Source organism: Xiphophorus hellerii, chromosome 3 (assembly GCF_003331165.1).
Source record: "Xiphophorus hellerii strain 12219 chromosome 3, Xiphophorus_hellerii-4.1, whole genome shotgun sequence".
Taxonomy (NCBI): Eukaryota; Metazoa; Chordata; class Actinopteri; order Cyprinodontiformes; family Poeciliidae; genus Xiphophorus; species Xiphophorus hellerii.
The window spans coordinates 31373010-31394802 of NC_045674.1; the positions used below are offsets into that span (position 1 = coordinate 31373010).

A 21793-nucleotide genomic window follows, 5' to 3' on the forward strand; every position below is an offset into this window, starting at 1 on the left:
CGGTGTTGTGCGGCTCGTTAATGCTTAGATAAGTTTAGATACTGCTCTGATAACTCTAATCAGAGTTGGACAATAAATACATAACAATATACATCATAAATATCAATAGATTATACATCTGATAGAATTTTCAATATACAATATAAAGAATATTCACGTAACGCAGGTCGAGAACCGCACAGTATTCTGGGGTTTGTTGGTAAAGCATACCGTGGAAGAAAGTCACATCTCTATCAGCGCTCTATAGAAGCGCAGCATGCCAGTAGCTAGTAGTTTAACTCTAATTAAAAAGGAGGCCTCATTCTTACCGTTATACGTGACGCGTGGTTTGGTTAAACACAAAACCAGGTGAAGATCCATTTCATCCGAGGACACATACTTGGAGCACACTGGACACTTGAACCCTGACAATAACAGAGAAGTAAATATAGCAACAGTGAATGATAGGTGGGAGGTGGAATGAGAAGAAACTGTGAAAAAACAGAATTAGAAATAAACTGATAAATGTGACAGTTCTTCCTGTGGATTTGAATTAGGCGTTTTTACATTTCCTTTCTAGTTTTCACATCTCAATTTATCTGATGACTTCATGTTATGGTAAATAATAATAATAAAAAAAGAATTTTAATGCTAAATGCACATGTGGACACCCTCACCCTTTTGTCTTTTCAACCTATAGAACTCTGAACTATAATGAGATCTTCAACCATAAAAATGTTTTATGGAAAACTAATAAAAATAGGTTGCTATTCCACATATTGCTTCGAAATGTAAACAATAATTGCGAACTGGAAAGGGAAAAAGCTTTTAAATTATTACATACAATATAACATAAATACCCTACAAATATAATCAACATCAACATAATAAGAGCTGCCAGTCAGTGTTTGTACAGCAACAGCTCTAATCAGTCATCATGCACAGCAGATCTCAGGAAACTATAAATTTCTATTATTAATAGAAGGGAAGAGCAATAAAGGAGGAGAGACTCATCCATCATTTATGAAGCTATTACCTGCATCAGCTATGTCTAAAGGAAATATGGAAAATTAAACCAAAACCTAACATGTTACAGACATTTCTGTTGCTCATCTGAGGGGGGGGAAAAACCAGAAATCACACATTTGACCCCGAGGTGTTTAATCTTTTGATCAGCTAAGCTAGGCGGCCACAGATTTCTTTGGCCATTTTGAAAATTTCTGCAGCATTAGTGCCGCAATTGTAACACGTATAGCTATGCACCACTGAAGAGCATTTACGCAACGGCAACTCTGATCGCTTGGCAATGACACAAGGCAACTTTTTGGTTTATAACTATAACTGGAATTTTATCCCTTTTCATTGACAGCTCTACAAACCAACAAAAAACATTCTGTCAATCGACCAGATGGTGGTCTGTTGACAAAATTCAATCATGGTGATGATGATGGTAGGAGTTTGTAGCGCAATCAGTAGGTTGCTGGTTCGATTCCCATACCGTCCACCTCTGTCATTGTGTCCTTTGGCAAGACGCTTCACGACGCTGCCAAAGGTGAAGTGAGGACCTGACAGACTGCCCAGGGCAGATGTGGCTACTATCCAGAAGCTTACACCAGTAATGCGTTTTTGAACATGCAAACACACAGAGCAGGGTAAGAAACACTGACAGCAGCTTTAAAATGATCCATCCATCCATTTTCTGTACACCCTTGTCCCTAGTGGGGTCAGGAGGGGTGCTGGTGCCTACAGCCCGAAGCTAACGTTTCGGGCAAGAGGCGGGGTCACCCTGGACAGGTAGGCAGTCTGTTGCAGGGCAACACAGGGACAGACAGAGCAAACAACCATGCACACACACACACACACTCATACCTAGGGAGAATTTGGAGAGACCAATTTACCTGACAATCATGTGTTTGGACTGTGGGAGGAAGCAGGAGTACCTGGAGAGAACCCACGCATGCACAGGGAGAACATGCAAACTCCAGCTTTAAAATGATTCAGTTTATTTTTTTGCCATTATTTTAAGCTTATTTTAAGCTTTAAAATTATTCCGTTTAAATAAGCTTAAAATAATGGCACCCAGGTAAGATGCTGGCATCAAAACCACTGCACTGCTCACGTGTTGTACATTAAATTTTAGAGGGAGTGTGTGCTTGCAGAGGAACGTATGAACTGTAAAGAAGAAATAAAAGGTTCAGGGAGATTCACAGGCAAGAAGTCTCCTGTTCCAGGGATGTAACCAACACTGGATTTCACTCAGCATCTTAAATATGCTCTTTACCTTCAGAGTGATGCAAATCAGACAAAATTTGTATGCATTGTGTGCAGGGCTTACAAAAATAAAAAAATAAAAAAATCAGCTATCCTGCTGTTACTGATGGACTGAATAGATTAGGGCTACCAGCAGCGGGCTCTCTGCTGATTGTCCGACCTATTTAAGTAAATCACAACGAGCACAGACATGCACAGCAGTGTCTAACAAGATTTCCCAGCCATCTGCTAATAATCAGGAATGTTCTGAACATGGTAGGTGTGTTTATTTGAAAGCTTGCTGAGGTTGAACTGCAGCCCTGCACCACTTCTCCTTTAGGCTTCCTGATCACAGAGCTGTGTCCCCCCTGCCAGGCTGGGATGACTCATTCAGTCCACTGAATGGGACAGTCTCCGGAGGAAAACAGATCTGCCACGCGTCTCCATGCACGTCTATCGCAGGTCATACCTGCAGCTGGATCTAGTGGATTTGTCCTTGAGAAACTCACATTCAGGCTGGAATATGGTCATTAATGACGTTCCTATAATTATTTAACCTGGGGCGATTTTAGTTTTTACTCCATTGCTACTCTTCAACATAAAATAGTGCAGTGAATTGAGCTGAAGACCTAATAATAAAATGGTCTTATTAAGTCTTGGGGATTCCTTCTTTTTGACAGTTCTCTGACTTGTTAGTTTTGCTTTTAGAAAAAGCACAAACAAATACATATATACAGTATATATACACACACAAACTGAGGCCTGGAATGGTCAAAAACTGGCAGAAGTCCTATTAAGCCTGTCATGATAAGTAATAGATCAATTAATTGCATTCATGAAAATGATCTTGACAACTTTCATTTGGACAACTATATCTAAAAAGATGCTTAATATTGTTAAAAAGTCAGGATTTTGAAAATTGTTGTGAGCATTTGAGTTAGTTAGTTAGCACTTTTTATTTATTTCTTCATTTTCTTTTTACAAAAGTTCTAACTGGCATTTTGCCTTTTTTCCTGTCTAAGCTGAATGATTAATATTTTTTTCAACAAGTTTGGCAACAAAAATAATCATAATACATTTTAATTAATGTTGTTTTGGTTGTTTGTTTACTTTTTATGGAAAACAAACCATAAACAGATATGGAGAGGGTTAGATGATGGACCAGAGTCAGTGTTGGATAGGTCTAAGTGCTGCACTGACAGCAACAACAAGCCGAGTCCATCAGCAATCATCTTAACGTTCAGTCAGAATAAAGCTAATCATGATGACTGACCACCACACCAAACAAAAGACTGATGCAATAACTGTGTGCTTGTTTACATTCAGAATTGTATTCAACTAAACTGATAACTACATACAGTACATTGTAGTAAATTAATTTGGTTGCAAAAGTATGCAACTTTGCAGTACAAGAGAGGACAAAAGAAAAAATAGAAGAAAGAATAAAAAGGTTCTGCTTTCTGCAAGCATGGGGCATAAAGTGAACAAACCGAAGGCTCCAGACTAGCTCTGCATAAACAGAGCTTCTTAGGTCAATCTGTGTGGAGGCGTTATCCAAAATGTCACATAGCAGCAATTGAAGAGCCAAACAGAAAGTGTTTCTGCATGAAAGTCTGGGAGAATTTAATAATATGCGACTGTATTCCTGATCTAGCAGCTCTTTGTTCTCTCAAAAGAGCAGACAGTCTGTTGATGAAAAGGCTACAAAATGTGAAACTGTCAGAAGGATTTTTTATAGACCAATGGCATGCATTGTTTCTTTTCTCATATCCCAAAGCAAAGTCACACTCTTCCTGAAACTCAGAGTGTTTCTTTCTAAGCATGGTGGTTTCAACCCACGTTCCAAAATTGAAGAAGTCATTCGGATGAGACCAGAGACAACATCAAGTAAGGAGAAGTCTAGTTACCCAAAAACTCAGCGACTGGGATTCTAATAGGCAATGGATTCTTTACCCAGACTATGTGTTAAGAACCAGAATTCCTGAACTCTTCTAGCTTTTATACAAGTCTTTATTCTCTTGATTGTCAGTCAAAAATGTATATTTATATTTAAGAGGTTTGGTACTCTTTTGTTCCAAAACAGACTCAAATCGTCAACTTAGACAATTTACTCTGTCATCTACTGCAGGGTCCTAGAAGATTCATGAGAGTTTGCCCAACAAGTCTACATGTGTTTTGTGGACTTAGAGAAGACGTTTGACCATCCCCCTTGGGGAGTCCTGTGGAGTATTGGGTACCAGATCCTTTGATATGGACTGTTAGGTCCTTGTGTGACCAGTGTCAGAGCTTGGGTTGCAATGCCAGCAGTAAGTCTGGCTCGTTTCCAGTGAGAGTTGGAGTCCGAAAAGGTTGCCCTTTGTCACCGAATCAGTTCATATCATTTATGGAAGAAATTCAAGGCATCCGAGGTGTTGATAGGAACTGATTTGGTGGCCTTAGGATCACATCTCTGCTATTTGCAGATGAAGTGGTTCTATTAGCTTCATCAGGTCGGCATCTCCAGTTTTTGCTGGAGCAGTTCACAGCCGAGTGTTAAGTGGCCGGGATGAGGATCAGTGCCTCCAAATCTTGAGTCAGTCTTGAGCCAGAAAAGGGCAGAGTGCCTTCTCTGGATAGGAGAAAAGTCCTACATCTGCTGGATGTAGGACTTTCTTGGAGACTTGTTTACAAATGAGGGGAAAATGGAGAGGGAGATTGATAGGCGGATTGTCTGTCGTGGTAAGGAGAGAGCTGAGTCAAGAGCAAAGCTCTCGATTTACCGGTTGATCGACTTTCCTATCATCCTATAAGGTCATGAGCTTTGGTGACCAAAGGCAACCAGCTGTAGTGACTTCTCATCCTTAGTTATAGGGTAAGAAGATCAGTCATCTGGAAGTGACTCAGCCACTGCTTCTCCATGTTGAGAGAAGCCAGTTCAGGTCCCTCAGATGCCTCCCTGGTGAGGTGTTCGAGGCACATCCCACTGGAAGGAAACCCAGAGAGAGACCCAGGACATGCTGGAGAGTCCACATAGGATGGAAGACCTGAAGCCAAACCTCCATCTACCTACCAACTTTTTTTAAATAACCCTGGGAATGCCAAGGTGCTCCAAGACTAAAAGGGATTTAAAGTGTCTCCAGTGAGTTCTGGAAGTGTAGGAGAGACTCTAAAATAAACAACTTTCGGCTTAGTTCCATTTTCACCATGAGGGACCAGGGCAGCCGACATAGGTTGTAGACATGACAACAAGATAACGGTACTCCTTTTCCTGAGCAAGAGACTGATCTCGACCTGGAGGGGAAGTTGTTCTGTTTTAAGCCTGAGAACTGACCAATCGCATCACAGGATCTCCAGTCAGAACTGGAGAGGACAACCATATGAGCTGCCTCATGACTCAGCTGCAAACGCCTACAATGCAGACTGAAGATCTTGGCATGGAGAGCCCAATAGGTCAAATATGACTGTGAATTTGTGGGATACGTGAATGAAGTGAGTAAGCAGGATCATGGGGCTGGAGCATTTTGTTTTAAAGCATGACAAGACAACTGAACGTGAAAAACTCCCAGCTGACAAAAATGATAATTTTTCTCCTTCAGTGATTACAAACTTCACACTATTACCCAGACTATTACCCAGACTTCCACCTGTTTATGACCGCTCAGCATTTAATCTGCAGCTTGGAGAGCATCCCAGGGCTCCATGTTTATTACCCACAGTCCTTTACTGTGGGTACTGCTGCAGCTCCTGAATCAGCACATCTTCCACTTCATGCTATTAAATGGGATTTATGAATTACTATCGTATTGATCAGTTCACTGACCATCCACACTGCATGGCAGCCCTTCATTCTATAACTCAGGGAAGCACACACAGACATCAGGAGGAGCTGAACGACTCCCGATCCTTTCTGTATGAACTTTAGTTTTCCTCATGGCTAGGCAGAATCTCGGAGTGAAAAGTAGCTGGAGCAAGGAGCAGGTCACCCTCCTGGGCCAATTAAATCACCTCGTTTCTCTGCAGTCGGCCTGCAGTTTGGAAGAGCTCGACTCACAAAAAGATGGAAGACACTATCTTTTCTTCCTTTCTTTAATACAGTTGTATTAGGCTGTATTAAAACAGTTTTAAACAGATGCTTAATATAAGCTGTATTAAACAGCTTTAAAATCAAGACCCAGTTACCTTTTTTAAATAATTTTATTACAAACAGAAGTCACACCTTTCAATTGCTAGTTATTAAAATTTTATACAAAAGTTAAAAAAAATAAAAAAAAGCAAAAAACACACAACGAAATTGGTTAATGGGCTAACTCCGAGTATGGGTCATACTTTCCTTCCCTGCAGTATTAATAAACATGTGTGGGTGTGATTTAATGCACACCCACAAGTAATCTGCGAATACGTGAGACCACCTCTAGAAATGCTTAAAACTGCCTAATTCAACAATTCAAATATCAAATATTCCTTAATATGCATAAATATATTCCAAACCAAGTACAGCCAATCAGTGCCAAGGAAAATAAATGGTGTTCCAGAATCGTCTCCTTTACAAAAGGCCAACCGATAGCAAGTCAAGCAGCACTGTTAATATGTATTTTGACTCTGTTACTTTTGAATGACACTCAAGAGGTGGTGTTTCAATGTTACGATCTTTCTCGTTTAAACAAGAACACATTTTGGTTTAAATGAAATATATATCCATTTATACTGAGTCTTATATTTCCTTAAAATGACAAGGTTTCTCGTTTTAACAACATACGGGTCCCTGAATTTATTTCTTCGATCTGCCTGTTAAACTCCTCTGTACTTTAACATTGCACCCTGTTAACATTCAGAAATATATCAGTCCGATATGAACATTTTAACTTTGATTGGTTAAAACTGCTTAAATCAGCTGAAACAGAAGCTGAATGTCTGACAAGCTGTGAATTTATTTACCTTTCCAACAATCTGACAGTGAGAGGAGATCTGTCTACTATAGAGAAGGAAACTGCACAGAAAGTCAGTCCAAAATAACTGGTATTACCTTATTAATACTGTACCTTAGTACAGCAGAGGGTTACTGTGCTGATATTAGAGCAGACAATCATTCACATATAATTGATATTACTGGCACCTGCACTTCAGGGGGAAGTGTGAAAGAGTAAGTAGAATGTGGGGAGAGGTTTGAATAAATGTGCTCTCAGCCACATGAACAAGGCATGTCTACCTAATGTGGCCCAGCCCAGATGCCTACCTGAGTCAGGATCTTTGTCTCCTCTCAGTAAATATTAGCATCATACACAAACACAGCACTGGGAGACTAAAATACACCTCCTGGTTAATGGAAAAACACATTCCAAAAAGTGGACCCAAAACATGACCTTCATCACTGTTAAGCCCCGATTTAAAACAATGACGACAACAAGTTTGTCTTCTCATTTAGTGACGCAAGTTATTAAGAGAGGGACAGCATAAAATCAGTTACAAGACAAACTCTTAAGCCCTGAAATACAGTAAGAACAGAATATATCAAAGTAATTCCACTAACTTTAGTTTTTTTTAATTCTCATCAACTGAACTCAAGTCTTAAAAAGATTCTGACTGGGGGTGCTGTGGTGGCGCAGGTTTAAAGCACAGCCCACATATGGAGGCCTTAGTCCTTGACGCAGACATCACAGGTTCAATTCCCGGCCTGGTGACTGTTGTCACATGTCTTCATCTTCTCTCATTACCCACTTTCCTGTCAATTCACTAACAAATTAAGGCCACTAGAGCCAATAAACCCTTAAAAAAAATTCGGACTAACAATCTAGTTTTCCAGTATAAAAGTGTTCTGAAACACTGACATTTTCAACTGTATCATTTCTGTGCTTTAAATTCCTCATAATAATAACCACTTATTTATATTTGCTGATGTCTCATGCAGATTTAAATCTTCACTAGTAAAGTAGTTCTGGCACTATGCACCTCGTTTAAGCTGCAAATAAGAGGCAAGCCTTCTAATCACGCCACTGTCTCCCAGATAAGGTCACAACTCCCACCTTCAGCTGATGGAACACTAAAGGTGAACAGCAAAACATGAGGAAAAACTAAAAGCAGTCATGTGACTGCATGAGATCATGTGACTTCTTTATTTGTGTGAATGTTGCAGAGGGCCCAGCATGGTCAGACCGAAGTCCAACCGTCACATAATTGCAGGACACTGGTTTTTGAACACACCCATCACGGTCCACAAGTTCCGCTACATCGGACCAGAATCAAGAGGGCTGTTCAGTGTTGGTGTCAAACAATTGTACTTCCTTATGGCTTCGGACAATTGCGCCTCAAAACTATGGAGCTGGTTTCCACATAACTAACCACGATTCTGACTAATCATATAATAGTTTTGCATGCAGATGGGGGTGAAAAGTTATGCAGAAAGGCTGCGGTAAAAAGAGGTGGAAGACATGAGGCTGAGATCAAAATTACGTGATTTTCGTCATGCAACTTGGACACTGCAAACCGATTTAGGCAGTTTTGCTCGAACATGTAGTTCATGATTGCTCTTAAGACAGATGACCACAACTGATTGGACAAACTTTCCAACAGCATTGCAGAAGAGGATCTCATTCAAAAACATAACAAATTCAACAGCTCAAACGTGGAAGTTGTCTCTACCGAACCTTTCCAGATGGCTGGATGCCACAGTGGAAGGAGAAAAGGTGCAATTTTGTAACTTTCAATTTAGGGAGCAAACTGGAAACAAATACGTAAGAAATGAGCCTTTGGTGTCCAGCTAAAGGCCCTTAGCAGGAGATACTAGGAAGTCAGGTTAAGCTGCCACAAGCTTATCTCATCAGGACAGATTGCAGCTAACTAATACTGACTCCACCATAGCTCATCATTCCCAACAGGCCTCACACTGACCTGCAGGGCTTTTCCCAAGCAGGACACTGTTGATTCCCCACTCTGTTAGACACATGGGCAATAATGACACCAAGAAACTTAATAGAATAAAGTTAACTTTAAAAACATGCATATATAAATCAGGCATTGTTTTACCTCCTCACTGGTTTTTAATAACTGGTCTGGTCTGGAGAGGGAAGAGACGGTCCCTTCTGCTAAAAATAATGATTCAAAACAGGAAATAGGACTGTTACCTCTCTAACAAAACAATGAAAAAACAATTACATCACAGAAAGAGTAGAACAATATTATTGATAGTATTTTTATTTAAATATAGTAAAACAAAAGTTCCCAATAATCAAAAGAAAAAACCTTTATCCATATCATAGTGATCAAATCTTCTACTTGGTGATCAGCTCTATGTAATGATCGCCAAGTCTTGGTCTGGAATCAGCCAGGATCTCCAAGTACTACATCGTCATTAAAGTTATCAGATCGCGCTCTGTGTGACAAAAAAATGGGTGAGATTTTTTTGTCAGCCTGGACAAAAAAGGCCCTGGACAATGCTTTTCTAAAGTTCTCAGGGGTCAGGGGTCATGGTTATTAAGACTGTAACATTAATAGTTGCAGCATAACTTCAAGTTATCACTGCACAAACACACAGATATTATAGATTGTGTGGATGATTCTTTCCGACTGCATCAGCCCAGAAATCCAAGAACACAAAGCACCATGCCAAGTTCAAATTACTCCAACACTTTCTCCAACATGGGCCTCCATGTTCCATCAGTTTGCACAGGATAGAGTTGGAACAAAGTCGTAACCTTTTCATGATGAAGACTGAAACTTTACTAGATTCTGGTGTTTTACAAGTGAAAAAGCTTTGCTGCTTTATACAACTCACAAATTAAAATGTTTATCAGGTTATTGAAGTTTGATTGTTCTTGGTAATGTAGGCGGTTTGGAACAATACCATGACTGAATCACATGCTGAATGTTAGGTTAGATCAGTGGTTCCCAAAGTGTGGGGCGCGCAGTGAAATTGTTGGGGGGGTGCGGGAAGCGGTATGGATAAATGAAAAAAAAAAAAAAAAAGTTACATAAAAGTGTTTCACTGTAAAGATGGTTTGTAGTGTGTTTTGTTGCAACCTGAAGGGTGAAATAAACTTCAGTGGAGTTTGAAAACAAAATATGTGTATAGGTTTATGTCTGGTTGAACGATGTGTGTACCGAGTTGATTTTCTTTTTCTTTTTATGGGGGAATTTTATTGTAATCCATAGGGGGGCCCAGAAAATCCTTGGGAACCACTGGGGGGGCCCAGAAGAAAATCTTTGGGAACCACTGAGTTGGATGAAGAAAACTGACCAGATGCATATAAACTAAGGTGCACTGAGAGATTATACAGTTCAGAAAGACAGCTGTGTTTGTAGAAGTGAGTGAAAGCTCAAGATTCTTAGAACGGTGTTTATTCCCACAGTAATTGGGCACACTGTATTCTTTATTTCTACTCAAAACAAGAACATGTTCTCATTCTACAGACAGTAAGAAACACACAGCAGCACCTGCAGTTTTCTTTCTAAACTCCAACATTTACTGTGGAAACTGAAAAATGCCTACAGACTGATCTTCGCTGATAACTGAACTGAGGTTTGGTCATGTTCCACTTATTGATTACTCATGGCCATGCTAAGAGGGCTAGTTGAGGCACAACGCAAAATAAAAGTATACTTTCCACGCAGAATATGCCAACAGAATACAAAAAAACAATCCAACTGCTATACTGTTTTTGTGATCATATCCCATTCACACAACTGTGGAATGAAACCTCTCTGTGGACAGAAGAAATGCAAATAGCACTGCATATGCCAGGCCTGTAGGGGGCGGTGAAACTTTGTGTACATTTATATCCAGAGCTGTGTTATTGTAACCCTTCTGAGGTTACACATGTGATCTTGCTTATGTAATCTATGTCTATGTTCAAACAGCAAGTGCTAATGCTCAATTCAGATTGAGAATTTTAGCAAAAAAATTGCTAAAATCCTTTTTTTTTTTTTTTGCATTTTTGTTCATCCGTCATTCAGGCTTGTGTGAAAGGTTTATGACCCCTCATGCGAGGAACAAAAACATTGATGTTACACATCAGCAAACTATTTATGGAAGTAATAATGGATGCCATCATCTACAGATCGCTTTTAGATAATAAAAAGAAAACATAACGACTAGTAATGGCCATTTGAGGAGAACTGAAGTCTGGTGAATGTGTCGTCAGAACCAAGAGTAATGGGATTGTGATGTGATGTGCTTCACTGTCACAGTCTTCGTTCATAATTTCATAATCATATTTTCAGCCACTGCTTATGTCTTCTGGTCTCACGTCAGTGATGTAAAAGTTGGATAAATTGTCACATGACCATTCAGACTGCAGACGCTTTGAAAAGTATTGGGTATATAACCAATTTAGTACCATATGGAAGCGGCACAGATTGGATTATTTTTCTGGGTTTTTTGGTTATTCAGACTGCCACGATAAAGTTGAATATGGGTCAAAATTGAGCAAAAAAATCTGATTTGGGTGGAATTGCCTGCTGTATGAATGTAACTTGTGTCTTTGTGCACAAAGACACAGGCTACAAATTAATATTGAGCAATATTAATTTGCTCAATATTCCACAATGAGCAAATTTTGCTTTAATAACAGAATAATAACTACCTTGTACTGCTGTTTGTGCAGCAGTACAAACAGAAAGTAGAGGTCCGCCATTGTTATTATGCTATGTGCAAGTGAAAATCGGGTAAGCACAATATGACGTAACTGTTTCCAGATGTTTTTGGTTTGCGTACGGACACGATTCACGTGAAGTTTCTAAAAACGTCCAACATAGAGCCTCTTGTCAATTGTTTGTGGATCCGGCCAAAACGGATCAAAACATTACTGTCCTCTTGCTCACATGTTGTGAACACAGAACCTGGGGCTGTAGAGTCTGAAAAGGACTCCTTGGGTTCTTTTAAAGTTCTCTGAACCTTGAACAGTTGGATCCCTTGCCTGAATTTGTAAGGAATCTTCACTCCTTGGTCTCTTGGCAGCTGTCCTAAATGCTTTTGGCTTGTGGATAATCTCATTTGTTTGGAAATGGCCTCATGAGGTCGAGGAGAAGCAACAATTGCTTGTGTAAGGTCATTGGTGATTTCTTTCCTTCTTGGGATTGTGCTAACACACACAGCTGAACAATCGGCAAATGGCCAAATCTGCTTTTGAGTCGCACGTTACCTGAATTCCTCTGAACGCAGCAAAGCTAGCCTATTTGCACAACGCTTTTTCTTTTTAGTTTGGCCTGCTTATTGAAACAAATTATGACATAATGCAATATGTTATTCATTATGTAAGGGAAAAGGTGATTATATCATAATATCTGTATGCTCAGGGGTAAATGTCTTTAGAGCCATTTTAGAATAAATTATTTATTAAATTTATTTAAATTATTTATTTAAATTTGTTTTAGAATAAATTTTGAAAAGTGTTCATCAGGTGCTCCTTGAGTGGTTTTTAAGTAAGATCCTTTATTCTTACTGGACATAAAGAGATAAATCTGCAAACATGTTTAACTGCATGAGTGTACATCACTGATTTAGTCATAAAACCTTTTATAGAAGACCGAAACTTAGCAGTTTATGTTAATTATTGAGCTCTCAGCTGCTGAGTCATGCCCAACCTGTTTGGTTTGTTGGATACGGCCAGTTCAAACCAAAAGATGGAAAGAGATAATAAAAAGAATTTAAAAAATACTTTGCCCTGGTGTGACAGGGTGCTGAGAAACCTCTGACTGAATGCATGCCTATTTAAATGTGCAGGAAATTCAAAGGTGTTGCTCATATCAAAGGTCACACACCCACACACACACACGCACCTGAAGCCTGAGTTTAAGGTCCACTTAAACTCATGTCCTTCCTGATCAGCTCTGTCTCTAAACTAAACATTTCTCTTACCACAGTATGACTGAAAGTAAGGCTCACTGAATCAATAAAACCACCAAAGAATGAATTTGGGTTTCATTTATCTTTTTTTTTTACATGTGAAAATAAATGCTGAAACATTAAAACAGAACTGAAGTTAGGCTCCATCTGATTCTCACTGACAGCAAAACTTGCAACCTTTCACATTCGGTCCTGTTACAACCACAAACTTTAATGTCCTTTACTGGGTGAAAAAAGATCAACATGAAGCTGTGAGGTGGAAGGAAAATGGTTCATTGCCTTAATTTATTTTTTTTATGTAGACAAACAAAACATGATTTTACTCTCAGGCCCTTTGTACTCTGATGTCCTAACAGAATATCCAGTCATTTAACTTCCTTCACTCAGCTGTTCTGTCTCTGGAGATCAAGGAACACCGTGGGGAGAAAGTTGTGGAGAAGTTAAAAGCAGCATTAAGTTCTAAAACTTTGAACATCTCCCAGAGCTCTGATCAATCCATCATCTGAACGTGGAAAGGATAAAACTACAGACCATTATAAAACACTGGAGCAAGTTGGTTAACAAATAGATAATCAAGTCTCCTGGTGGTACTAAACTACAGGTTGTCAAATCATCACTCTGCAATAAACTTACAACCGCCTGCAATGTATACTTCACATCATACCAGTCCATGTAGTGAGAACCTTTCAGAGCATGCAGCTCGGATTGCAGAACAAAGGGGGAGGAGCTTACAATTCCTTTACTTGTTTTTGCTCTGGGTTGATCCTCACAGGCAGTCCAAACACTATGAGTGTTCTAAACGCAAGCAAGGTTGTAGCATGATGTTCTCAGCTCATTATTAGCAACCTAGCTAGTGACTAAGTCATCAGTATGTTCATATATTGAATCCCTGTTGTTCTAATACTGAGTTCAGTTTGAGTTGGTGAACATGGAGTCTATTCTTTAAAAAAAAAAAACAAAGGCAAATTCTTCTTTTCGTTTCTACGCTCGAATTTAATGCAATCTCCATTTAACCTGTTTTACATTTTGACATGAAAGAAAGAGGTTTCTTGTTAAAATGAAGTTCTAAGGGTGCCTTGACACAGATACGAGCTCTTCACCCTTTTTTTTGTTTTTGTTTGAAAAAAACAAAAGCAAAAGACTCCACATTTAAAAATGCAAACTAAATGCGGTGTCAGAACAACAGGGATTAATTTTTATTTTGGTGTGGCAATACATGAACATATTTTTACTGTGGCTGGATTGATTCTGCTCTTCCCTTCAGCGTCTTGCCACACTGTCTCTGCTGGTGAGCGCTGACCAGGAATTGTAACTTTGTGCCGACCAATAGAAATGCTCACACTTGCTCCACACTAACCAATAGTAGTAGTTGCGAGACCTGTTGTGGCTCAATATTGGTCCATATATAAGGCGCACCGGATTATATGGCGCACTGTCGGCTTTTGAGAAAATTGAAGGTTTTTAGGTGCGCCTTATAGTGTGGAAAATACAGTAATTATTTTTCACATTAAAATTTTTTTAATTTAGTTTTTGCTTGCAATATTATTGGAAGAAATTTCTCACCCCAGTTCCGAAGTCTGTCCACAGAGAATAGACTTTAAAATACTTCGTTAGTTTGGAAATCACTGAACGGTTTAGTGCCACAATACATTAAAGATGTACTGTTGTTTCAACCTTCCTCTGCATCCCAAACATAGAGAAGTCAGCATTCAGTTTTTATGCTCAACTATTCTCGAACAAACTTCCAGAAAACTACAAAACTACTGAAACACTGAGATCCTCTAAACAAAGGCTAAAAAATGTTTAGTCGACTTTGATTATTAACAGACATCATTACAAATCATATCCAGATATTTTCTCAGATACAGGGAACAGTTACTTAAAATATTTCACCTCAAATAAACTTTTTTCTTTGATCATCAACAAGATTTATCCTTAGCACTACAGAAATGTGGTGCCACCGGTGCAGAGCTTGCTCAAGCTTGGCAGGAGGATCGTCTTTCCTGTGGTCTGAATATCTGGGAAAACTTTTTCCTGACGGACAAAGGACAGAGCTTGAATCTAGGAAGACTATGTACACACCAGAAGCAGTGAAGGAGACAGCTGCCATGACTCCTGTGTGGCCCCAGCTGTGAAGCATCCACATAAAATCCATGTGTGGCCCTCTTCATAATCCAGGTTGGCGATTATGTGTGGGTTGTTCAGCATGATGCATGCTGAGGCTCAAGAATCAAAATGCTATGGACCTGTGGCACTCCTCAGATCTGGACCACACTGAGAATCTGTGGTCAGGTGGAGGAACAGGTCAACTCCGAGCACCGACAGGACAACAGCTGCAGTTACAACCATTAGAGGTGACCGACTGCGGTTTTCTGGCCAATTGGCCAATTCTGATTTTGTTTGGTCCGAAAAGTCACTTAATATAGCGACAAAGTTCATAAGTAGACAACAGCGGGGGTAACCTTTAACAGCACACACATGCATATGTGACCTGGTGGGCAGGTCTGTCAGTCAGCTCTCTCTCTCACAGCAGAGAAAGAGGAGACAGAGGCTGATTTTCAGATCTTTTAGGAACCAGATAAAACCTGAACTAAACAGTTGAACAGTCAGGGGAGCAGCACAGCGCCGTGTCCTCCTTCTGCTCACAGCCAAACACTGGGCGCCCCATCCTGGTCATTCAGACATTTGTTATGTATTAAATGTTATGATAACCTGAAACTTTCTCATCTCTTTTTTTTTATTCCTCTAGGTTTGAGTAAACGTTCTGGGATGTTTGGTTCTTTTGGAGAACATTTATGAAGTTTCACTGATATCACTGTTGTAAACCTCCAACACATCCTGCCTGTTGGAAGAGCCTCCACTGCTCATAGGTTCACTTAAGAACAAAAAATACTTAGAATATGACAGTACATAATTCCTAACTGTACAGATGTTTACTTGTAAAGTTGTTGTCGAGTTTCTACAACAATTACAGACTAGGGTATTTTCTGAAGTCCCTCATCATTATTTGTCATTCTGACGGGCTTAATTAAGGTAATTATTTTTGGAATATGAACTGAATAGAAGCCTTTAAACTGTAATGGTCTAGAAAACGCTTTAAAATTAGCTTTTTTTATTCTACAGATTAAAACAAAGAAGAAAAACTTTAAACATACAGGCCCTCTAAAGGCAGCAAAATCTGGTTTAAAATAAGGTGGCTTCAGTTTGCAGGTCTGGTAAAGAAAGGCTTTTGTTTGGGCAGAACTTTAGTCTTAATTTTGGAAACACAGAACCGAACGGAACTTGGACCTCGGATAAGAACCTGGGCAAGCCTAGCTGTGTAAAATGATCTGCGGGACACTTGTTGGGTGTCCTCCTCTGTGGACATGTAAATTAAACTACACCTGACCGAACCGCTCGGCCTGTAAACAGAGTCACCGCAGGTCACTGAGCCGTCAACAGAGCACACCACTTACCTCCGAACAGGTGAGGCGACAGGTGAGCGGGTAATGATCCTATCACCAGCCGATGACCATCGTTCCCTCTTCGGTCCCTGTCCGCCGCCTCCTCCGGGCTGCTGCCACCGGACTCCGGTGAGCTGTAGACGCCGCCGCTGCTCGGTATGCTGATGCCGGACTGGGCTCTGGCGACGGGACCCCCGGCGACCCCCGCGGACCTGGGCCTGGCTCCGTGTGGGTGACCGGAGTTGGACGCGGCTCCACTGGCTCTGGACACGCCGTGTGCTCGGTACCGTCCCCCCGCCCCCGCTGCGGCGGTCCTGCCGCCGCTGCTGGAAGTAGAGGACGGAAGGTCCGAGCCGGAGTAGGCTCTGGTTCGTCCGTTAGCGGCAGAGTTGGGCGAGGGGCTGCTCTGCTTCGCCCCCATGTTAACCTCCGCTGTTTGGCTGTGATATTTAAAGAGGCAGTCTACGAGCCGCAGCGGGACAGTGCGCCAGATTTCCGCCCGGGACAGATATCTATACCGGGACAAAGGTGTTGGAAGAAAACAAAAGAAACAAAACTGTCCGTTGCTAAGATCCCATCAGCCAGGGAGAAGTTCGATCAGCCATCCGTTACTCCAGCTGGTGATGCGTGGGAAAGTTTAGACGCCGTGACCATTGTTGCTCTCGTGCTGCAGGTACCGTGAGTCCCCTCCTGGTCTGAGCTGGCCAAGCGCTCCTCACTGCCCGCTGCAGCATCGCACTTGAGCGGCCGGCTCCTCGCAGCTCGCCCCCCGGCAGCACATTGCTGCCCAGGAGGAAGTGATGGAGGAGAAAGTCTGAAGCAAACCGTTTCTCAGCGGCACCAAGGAGACTTGTGCTGACAAAGCTCGAGGTACTCACGTCAACGTCCGTCGAGACACTTCAAAATAAATGCAATGTCACATTATGTTACAGGTTATGCACAAATAGTTGTTAAATTACCAGGGTTTTGGGTGTAAAACCAAGACAATGTGACATTTGTTCTATTTCATATGAAAACCTCTGAAACTTTGTTTAACCACATTTTGGTTCACTTTCAATAAGGTAGAGAATCTGATAAAGTTCAGTCGTCCCGGTAAGATCTTCAGGAATTCTTTCATTAACATCCCTTAGATACAGCTATACAGATACATAAAATAAATTAAAATATTAATAATAATAAAAAACATGTATTTCTATAACTCCATCACCAGGTGAAACACATTATATAGACACAAAGAATGAGGAATTTTATACCTTTATTTTTCTTATGATGATCTTTCTGCTAACAGCTAATGAAAACAGGGCATTTAAAATGAGAGTATTGAATCAGATAAGTAAAACTATTTTAAAAAACAGAAATGTGGGCTTAGTGAAAAGCATGTTTAAGACCTGCTTATAGGTTGTTATTTTAAAAAGGTACTTTTAATTGATCAAACGAGACTCACCAGGGTGTCAACAATTTGAGAGATTTGAGGAACATTTGTAAAATGGAAAATTTCAAAGAAGAAAGACCAAAAGGTTGTTCAACAAACCACATACCTAACTGTGTGTAGGTTATTAGTTTTCACATTTTTTCCTCAAACAAATTAGTTTGTTGTTGCTTACATTTTACAGGATATCAATTTTTTAAGATTAAATGATGAAGAGGCTAAGTTTTCTTTTAAAGAGTTCAACATGTTCTGAAACAATGAAATCGATCCATCCATCCATACATACATCCATCATCTGAGCACATGTAAGGTTTGGTCTTGGTCCGATTCTGACTTGTGATTGGCTGGGAAACAAATGTGTTTCATCAAAAAGAAGACGCTAAAATAACCTCCTTTGGGTAAGGTATTGATTGCTCATAACTGCTAAACAATCCCCACCTTTTAAAAATCTCGACAATCTATTTAATTCGGGGTGAATTTTCATCTGTCCATACATAAGCAGCACTTTTTCCTATTAAATAGTAAATGTCATGCTTTTATTTTGAAAAGCATGAGGGATTGTGTTATGTAGAATAGTGTATATTTCTGGTTACTTGATTGCTAAGGACAAACACGTCTGATGACGTAAGCACAGCAACGTCAATAACAGGCAGTCTATGCATGAACTGCTGTCAGTTGTGTGTTTAGTGTTCACCTGCAGCTCACGAGGACACGTGGTTGAGTTACGAGTGTGATTTACACTCGTAACTCAACCTTTTTATTTATGCATGCTTTTCAAGCTCAAACCTGTTCCTACAGGATGGCAGTGAACTGCATTCTGTGCTGGCACCTTGACACCCATTCCATCATCCTGATCATGCACCACATAACACTCCAATAGGGTCTTGACAGGGTAGGAGTTCGCCCTGTAATCCCTGGGCTGTCAGTTCGATCCCTGCTCCGTCTGCCTCACTGGTTGTGTCCTTGGACAAGACCCTTCAATCCACCTTGGCTGCTGCTGGTGGTCAGAGGGCCCGGTGGTGTCAATGTATGGCAGTCTCACCTGCCTAAGGGCAGCTGTAGCTCACCACCATCGGTGTGAGTGACTGTAATTCACACCGATGGTGTGAATCAGCTTTACTTAGACCTCTGGTCTTCATAAAGCTACACACTACAGGGTATTTACCTTTTGTGGTGTGGGTGGTAAGCAGATGGACGCTAACACTCAGCCAGGTTCTGGTGCTGCTGGAGGTTACTTCCTGTTAAAGGGAAGTTTTCCTTTCTGCTGTCACTCCACGTATGAGCGATTGCTGTAAAGTCAGCGAAACAATGCAAGTGATTGTCCACTGTCGCTACATACTCATGTAGGAGGACTGATTGCTGCAAGTCAGTGTCCCAATGCAATCTGCTGAGTTTTTTTTTAGATAGAAATCAGTTTCACAAATTTGAATAATAAACTGATCTTGACTTCATCGTATAATGCTTACATACAGTCCAACTTTATCAGTTGGACTGTATGTGCTTGACTGTTTAGTTTGAAGCTATAAAAAAAGGGTCAGGTGGAATTGGACTTCATCTGCTGTAATGCAGGAACTGATTTGTTCTGTTGTGGTGAAGAACTAAATGCACAACTCTCAATTAACGGTTCCTCTACGTTTAACCAGTGGCGAACTTAAGTAGACTTTTCATGTATATGTATTTCACTTAAGTATATTTAATTGTCCGTACTTTTGACATTTACTCCACTACATTTTGTGCAAAGTATCTGTACCTTCTACTTCACTACCTTTCTATAAGGTGTGGTGTTACACATTACATTCAAGTTGTATTGCTTTTTGATTTGTTCATTAGTTTGAAAGTAATCAATGGCAAGAGGGGAATTGGTCCACTGAACCACAGTGTTCAGTGGACACGGGACACGGGACTGCAGGAAAGTAGAGGGCAGCGTCTCCTGCCATGAATGTCCCAGTAACGTTTAACTCCACGTCCTGGTTATCTGAATTATCTCCATCTCACATCAAAATTTACAGTCATATTCAATAAATTAGAATGTGGGTTCCAATGAGGCTCGTGTGTCAGATTTTGAAAACAACCTAGTCAGGTATTAAACATATTTTTCATTAGACCCACAGTTCTGCATTAAGTTGTTTTCATTAGCTGTAAACGACAAATCATCATCATTAACAAATAAAAGCTTTAAAACCGTTTGTGGATAATTAATGTGTACGATGTGTTTAACTTGTGAGCTAAGTTACTGAAATGCATGAACTTTTCATAAATATCCTAATTTATGGAAAATGACTTTAGTTAAGGACTGCTAGAGTGACGCAGGCTGTCCCTGAAATTCTGATGAATCACAAATCTAAATCTAAACTGTCACAGAGAGTAAACACAATAAAACATGCTTTATCTGCAGCATTGTTCATTAAAATGAACTAAATTTATTTATTTATTTATTTTGAACATGATAGAAAATAGAAATACAATAGCTGCACTTAATGTTATAGCCAGTAGGTTATACATTGAACAAGTACTTTTACTTTTAATGCTTTTAGTATTCACGCAAGGAAAAATGTTAATGTGGTACTTTTACATTTACTAATGTTCATTTTTGTCTGTTTATTTGTACTTTTACTTAAGTACATTGTTTGAGTACCTGTTCTAACCCTCTCCAGACCCCAGGGAAACACAGGGGTCTGGGGCAGCTGGTATTTTTTCACCTTGATCTAGCAAAGTTCATAGTGGTACCACTCAGGCCAGCACACTCCTTGATCTAAACTCATTAAATTGCTCATTTACAGGGGTTGGACAATGAAACTGAAACACCTGGTTTTAGACCACAATAACTTATTAGCATGGTGTAGGGCCTCCTTTTGCGGCCAATACAGCGTCAATTCGTCTTGGGAATGACATATACAAGTCCTGCACAGTGGTCAGAGGGGTTTTAAGCCATTCTTCTTGCAGGATAGTGGCCAGGTCACGACGTGATGCTGGTGGAGGAAAATGTTTCCTGACTCGCTCCTCCAAAACATCCCAAAGTGGCTCAATAATATTTAGATCTGGTGACTGTGCAGGCCATGGGAGATGTTCAACTTCACTTTCATGTTCATCAAACCAATCTTTCACCAGTCTTGCTGTGTGTATTGGTGCATTGTCATCCTGATACACGGCACCTCCTTCAGGATACAATGTTTGAACCAGAATGGTTCAGTAGTCCTTGGCAGTGACGCGCCCATCTAGCACAAGTATGGGGCCAAGGGAATGCCATGATATGGCAGCCCAAACCATCACTGATCCACCCCCATGCTACACTCTGGGCATGCAACAGTCTGGGTGGTACGCTTCTTTGGGGCTTCTCCACACCGTAACTCTCCCGGATGTGGGGAAAACAGTAAAGGTGGATTCATCAGAGAACAATACATGTTTCACATTGTCCACAGCCCAAGATTTGCGCTCCTTGCACCATTGAAACTGACGTTTGGCATTGGCATGAGTGACCAAAGGTTTGGCTATAGCAGCCCGGCCGTGTATATTGACCCTGTGGAGCTCCCGACGGACAGTTTTGGTGGAAACAGGAGAGTTGAGGTGCACATTTAATTCTGCCGTGATTTGGGCAGCCGTGGTTTTATGTTTTTTGGATACAATCCGGGTTAGCACCCGAACATCCCTTTCAGACAGCTTCCTCTTGCGTCCACAGTTAATCCTGTTGGATGTGGTTCGTCCTTCTTGGTGGTATGCTGACATTACCCTGGATATCGTGGCTCTTGATACATCACAAAGACTTGCTGTCTTGGTCACAGACGCGCCAGCAAGACGTGCACCAACAATTTGTCCTCTTTTGAACTCTGGTATGTCACCCATAATGTTGTGTGCATTGCAATATTTTGAGCAAAACTG

At 40.6% G+C, this 21793-nt stretch overlaps 1 protein-coding gene across 1 annotated transcript in view; it reads right to left on the reverse strand.

Annotated features, from left to right (window-relative positions):
* znrf2b (zinc and ring finger 2b) overlaps positions 1–17345 on the reverse strand; it is a 29143-nt gene extending 11798 nt beyond the window's left edge. Inside the window, exons 1-2 of the mRNA XM_032558888.1 lie at positions 16501–17345; positions 309–404 (exon numbers count right to left, since the gene is read on the reverse strand). Of these exons, the coding sequence (XP_032414779.1) occupies positions 309–404; positions 16501–16909 (505 nt within the window). The 5' untranslated portion in view covers positions 16910–17345. The remainder of the gene's footprint in view (positions 1–308; positions 405–16500) is intronic.
* Between the last annotated feature and the right edge of the window lie 4448 nt (positions 17346–21793).